General features: G+C 40.8%; 1 protein-coding gene across 1 annotated transcript in view; it reads right to left on the bottom strand.

Moving 5' to 3' along the window:
• The window catches only part of KCNQ5 (potassium voltage-gated channel, KQT-like subfamily, member 5), an 85,244-nt gene that overhangs the window by 46,164 nt on the left and 33,317 nt on the right, over positions 1 to 5,763 (bottom strand). The window contains exons 3-4 of the mRNA XM_010003359.1: positions 2,714 to 2,889; positions 2,154 to 2,279 (exon numbers count right to left, since the gene is read on the bottom strand). Coding sequence (XP_010001661.1) covers positions 2,154 to 2,279; positions 2,714 to 2,889 — 302 coding nt within the window. The remainder of the gene's footprint in view (positions 1 to 2,153; positions 2,280 to 2,713; positions 2,890 to 5,763) is intronic.

The following is a 5,763-nucleotide window of genomic DNA, read 5'->3' as shown; positions in this document are numbered from 1 at the left end:
CTGAAGTCAAGAAACTTTTCCTATTTTCTCAGTTGCACTACTTATCTGACCTATGAGTCATACACTTTCACTTCATAATGTACAAAATATTTAAAGCACTGCTTTATACAATGATTATTTCTTAGCAGGGTTTTTCCTTAATAAATAGCAGTCAGCAGGTAGCAGAGAAGCAAATTCTAAAATAAAGAACTTGTTCCTGCTGCTAGAGCTGCTCAGGAAGAAGGATCTGGATCAAACACGAGGCTCAGTCAGATGTCACAGCTGAGGTCTGAGTTTGCTGGGACTTTTCCATTCCTCGCGCTCCTGTCTCCCTGTCTATGCAATGCTAAGTCACACATGGCTTTGCAGAGAGGTAGAAGGCATCTCCTGGAGAGTCAAACAGTTAAACACATGCATTTCCAGACCCAGGCACCACCACAGGAGAGAGTGAGAGTCTCTCTCACAGGATTCCATCCCCACTGCCACCCCAAAGGGGCAATGGTGTTTGCAGACTGCCAGAGCCAGGATACTCCTCAGTGAGGGCACCCGCATCCCAAGACAGATAGTTCACAACCATGTCAGTGCAGGCAGGTTAGAAAGCTTTAAGCCAAACCTAGACCTCAGCTTTTGAAGAAGAAGGAAACAAAATAAATTATAGTGATGAGACTGAGGGCAAAATCTCTCTCATGACTTCAGCCAATATGAATTGTATATGTTTGGATTACAGGATAAAACCGTTTATTTTATCAAAGATCTGTCTTGATGCCCTAAAGCAGCAAGTTTCTGGAAAAATATTTCTTTTTATTTGTAAATGCACAAATAAGACCTACTAGGTCTGGCTTCTCCAAACTCCCAATTTTGTGCCCTAGTAACACAGAAATACAGTTTCTTGGGAAAACATGTAATAAATTATTCACCCTTAGATGAACAAATTTCAAATACACCAACTAGTCCTACTAATAGGAAATGACGTTTTAATGAAAAATGGCAAAACTTATTAAAATATTTCTCATGGATTTAAAGCATTTTGGAAAGGGCTTTTGTCCAATCTATCTGTGCATGCTCTGTGCCTTCAGACCCTACTGAGTCCAGATGAAGTCTTGTCAGCAGAAGGTCTGAGGTGAGAAAACATCACTTCTGCCCCCCTTTGATGAGGAAAGGTGGCAGAGAATGGTTCAGGTCTCACACTTATTCCAGGAAAACTAATGAGCACTCTGGGTTATATCAGCATTAATGATCTCAGAGGCACCATTACACTACTCAGACACTGTCAGAGCTCAAGTTTGTTCTATTGCATCAGAAGGAAAAGCAGTTTTACACTGCTTGGCAATAGCTCTGCCACAAGCTTTGTTGGGGCAGATTTCTTAAGCTGCCTAACTAACTCCCACACAGTGCAGAAGTGTAACACACTGTAGGGCATTTTTAAGCAAAAAACACACACATATTAGGCCATAATTTTTTTTAAAAAACTTCAGACTTAGTTTTTCATTGTTTGTTTAAAGCCTAGTTTATTTAAACATACAAACAGTCATATAATCCTTCTTTCAGAAAAGCAGCCAGCCATGTACTTAGATACCACAGTTTTCAAGAAAATAAAACCAGTTGATTTAATAGTGAAGCATAAGCTCAACAAAATCAGGCTTTTACACCTGTAAAATAACATTGCTGAATCAGAATGGGAATATTTAATCTTGGTTTGTGTGGTCAAGGGACAGAGCAAGGAGAAAAAACATTATTCTAAGGATGCTGATTATACCCTTCATTTCACAGCAAAGCTGATGTAAGGATTCTTTCCCTCTGTCTCTCCTCACACTTGTTCCTCTTCCAGCACTGCAGCTTACAGCCCTCTGATTTGGATCAAAGCAGTTCTCTGTGGGACCATATTACATACTGTATTACTGGAAGGATCTGGGTTAAAAAATAAAATGCTTTCTTCTCTTGAAAGTTTAGTGATGTGGCTTGGAGCAGAAACACATGAACAGCTGTTCTGCAGGAGGGGGTGAAAGCAACTATGGATGTGCAAATGAAGAGCTGGAGGAGGGAGCCTCTCAGGCCAGTTTTCTGTCAGTTAAAACAAGTCAGTGAACAGCACACTAAGTTAAAATCCACGATGAGTGAAATTCAAAGCTCTCTAGCAGACTGGTTAAAAGTTGTACATTATTTTGTGTACTTACTGTGCCCCACCAGAGAGCATCTGCATATGTGGAGAATTGGTTATTTGCATCTTTTTCCACCAGATAAACCAGGAAAGATGAAAAGATGAGTACTAAAAATCCTATGTACCAGGCTGTGATTAATTCCTAGAAAAAAGAAATCAGAGAACAACATCCATTTGTAAAACTGAACAAAATGGCATTTCAAGGAAGACATAATGCAAAGTTCTATATACTTTTTTTGGCATTTGAACAGTTAAAAGTCCAATGCTTTCCTATGGATGCAAATTTTCTCTGAAAGTGGACTCAGTCTACTCCAATGGTTTGACGCTTCAGCAACTTCACCAATATATATTAAATTACAACTGAATATCAAGGACAACATTTCAACATATTCTAAAAACTGTTAGCATTTAACATGGCCTGATGTATCTGTGCTAATGCCAGTCACAACTGATGTTACTTCAGAAAAATGTAGGTATTCTGCTCAAAACAGAGAAATGTTTGTTTCCCTGGCCTCTTGTTGAATCGCATCAAGTGAAAACATCAAACAGACAAAATCAGCATCTAGGTTTAAGTACCTTGCTATGTGCATAAACTACTGAACCTAATAATTTCCAAGTGCCTCCTCTTCGGTCCATGCGCACCATACGAAGGATCTGTAGGAAACGAAGACTTCTCAGTGCTGATGTTGCAAAAATGTTACCCTGAGTTTTTGCAGAAACAACTGCTATTGAAGCGATGAGAACAATGATGTCTGAAAGAAATACATTACAGAAAACATTAATGTCCAGGTACCAATAAGTAACACATACATGTACATGAGCTGAAAGAGGGGACAAAAGAGAGAAACCTATGGTGGAGATTCCTGTTTGAGATAGGGGTGTGAGGTCAGGGCTGGTGTCAGAAACTACCTCAGGAGCCTACGGGGTGAAAACTGAGGGTATGAGCAGTGTTGAAGGAACCTCATGTAGGAGCTTTGAAGCTGCAAACTGTACAAATCAGTAGATGGATTTGAATTTATTCCCTTTATAACTTTTCCCATAAGAATTTCCCTATGAAAAGGCAAAAAAAGAAAACTAAAGTAAGAAAAAAAACAGAGCAGCCCCACTGGTGATAGTCCAGTGGAACAGGACTTACATGCACAAGTATTAATTTCCTATGAGTAAAAAGACTGTGTGGTTGAAGCATTCATATTCTGGACACAATTTCCCTGAGGTACCATTTCCTGGAAAGGAAGAAGTACAGTTCTGGGTACTCAAAAACATTCTTTTAGCTGGCAGCCTGGAAAGTTTGTTGAGGCCCAGCGAGTATTAGGATTTATGTCTTCAGGTCACAGATTCAAACTGTGAGAGTGAATTTGTTCTGCATGAACTCATTAGCCAACTGCCCTTAGAGCCAGAACAGAATTTAAAGGCAGATAAGGAGAAGCAGCACAAGGATGGCACAAGGATGCTATGAAAAGGAATAATGGTCTTTTACAATGATTGAGGCAGATGTACCAGTGTGAACAGTGTGGAAAAGCACAGAAAAAGGTCTGTGTTACTTTATCACGTCATAATTGATTTTCTCAACTTATTTAAAGGCTTAAATAGTCTTTGTAAGAAATACCCGGTTTAAGTTTTAGGATTTTGTGGTGTTTGTATGTTTCTGTGCAAGGACAATCTAAACCCATGTTTGCCAGCAAAGAACTGAAAGCAAGTTCTTGCTGACATGAATTTTGCTTCTCCTGTGTTGGGTCCCAAATGTAGCTCCTACAAGTCAAGAATTACTCAGTAAGTGAAAAAGGCCCCCAGAGGTAAGCACCAAAAGAGACTGGCTGTACCTACAAGCAGGAGACTCTCTCCTTAGCTCAGTAGAAAATAGCCCTGGTTCATTCTGCTCAGTCACCAAATAAATTAAGGTCCAAATACCATTGCCTGCAAACATCCAGGGTTTCTCTGAGCTCACATATGGATGTCTTTGTCCTCTTATTACAATAGTAAGGGTACAGACAACCTGTGGTTTCAGGACCACCCTGTTAAATTGTGGAAATCCTTGTCATAAGATGCTAAAAGTTTGCAGGGGTTCCAAGCCAGCAGGATGATCTTAGGGGAGAAGATTAACCCTGGGCTAATTCATACCAAGAGCCCAATTTTGGCTCCGGATGTCTCAAAGTAGCAGGCTGTTGGAAGCTGAGAGACTCTTGTGGAGAAATATCACTGCATATCTGCCCTCCTTGTGTCATCTTCCCTGACCATTCACTGTTGGCTAGTGTCACAGTAGGACATAGTGTGCTAGGCTAGAGTAACCTTCTGCCTGTCTTATGCTCTAACATTTAAAAATCTCTTTGGCTACTACACACGTGGATCATCATTAGCTACTATATAGTTGGCTACCAAAAAAACCTGAATTTGCTTCTATATGTAAATTCCATAAAATCAGAGATGAAGAAGAGCCAGAAATGTATAAAGCATCCTGGGATGTCTCTGCACAGTAAAAGTCTCAAGAGAACCACCAGATGCAGGAGTTCTAGGTAAAAGTTCAGAAATAGGACAATTGACCAGGAAAAGCTAAAGATATTACAAATTCTAGTGGAGATCAGAAAAATAGATGGGATGGGATTCAGCTCCATGTGAAGACATTTAAATTTAAGTGTGTACATGTGTCTTAAGTCCCTGTGCAGCACAAGGAAATTATGACAACTGAGAGAGGTGCAGCTAATCCTCAGGAAGGCTTCTGCTATCTGCTCAGCTGGCTCGTGCTCTAGGCTTGGTACAAGAAAGGCTCGATTTAGCTGCCCAGATTTGTTTGCCCAGTGCCATTTGAGACGTCTTAAGGTATCTGAGACATCCCCTAGCTGTGGCAGCTATGCTTCTAGACCTGGGAAGGCTGTGCCCTCCAGGAGAAGTTGCTGGAGAGCAGGGAATTATCAAGTGACAGAAGACACCTCTATGTACTCCACTGAACTAAACCCTAGATGTCAACTATGCTGGAAGTGTAGACACATAGTGCACATGTACCCACCTACAAGCAAACTTCTATATTTAGATGTGTTTATCTGGATGTGAGGCCCACGTAGAACATGCTGGAAAGCCTTGAGCAATATGGACTGTACTGAAAAAAGAGTGTCCCTGGTAGCTAACATGGTGGCCAGGTTAGTTTGGCTTGTCCCATGCTTCTCTGAGCAGATCAGCAACGTAACAGCCACTTCTAATTAGTGGTGACTTACTAGTAGCAAATTAGATATTGTTAGAAAAGCAGTGTGCACTCCTGCAAATCATTCTTAGAACTTAAAAAAAAAAAAAAAGTAAGGTCACCCAAATATTATGAATTAAGCATTTGATTTGGAAATCATTCAAGTGCTTACTGGGGGTTTGGGTTACCCTCAATCACTCTCAATAGGACAGTTTTTTACAAAGGCCAATGATTTGCCCCTGCCTGTATTACTGCCCATTTGAGGAGCTCTGACAGTTTTCCTTCTAGAATGGAGTTCCCTGGAGGTTCCCCACTGCAAAAATACATTCAAATGAATTTGCTTTTTCCAGCACCACACTTCCCTGTGCTGCTGGGAACCCTCCGCCCACTGGAGGTCTCCGCTTTCCTCTGGCCACAAAAGACAAAAAAGTCCACAACAGCACAGCTCTTTCCC

Source organism: Chaetura pelagica, unplaced genomic scaffold (genome assembly GCF_000747805.2).
Source record: "Chaetura pelagica isolate M959 unplaced genomic scaffold, ChaPel_1.0 scaffold150, whole genome shotgun sequence".
In the NCBI taxonomy this organism is placed as follows: Eukaryota; Metazoa; Chordata; class Aves; order Apodiformes; family Apodidae; genus Chaetura; species Chaetura pelagica.
This window is presented reverse-complemented; position numbering and strand designations above follow the sequence as displayed.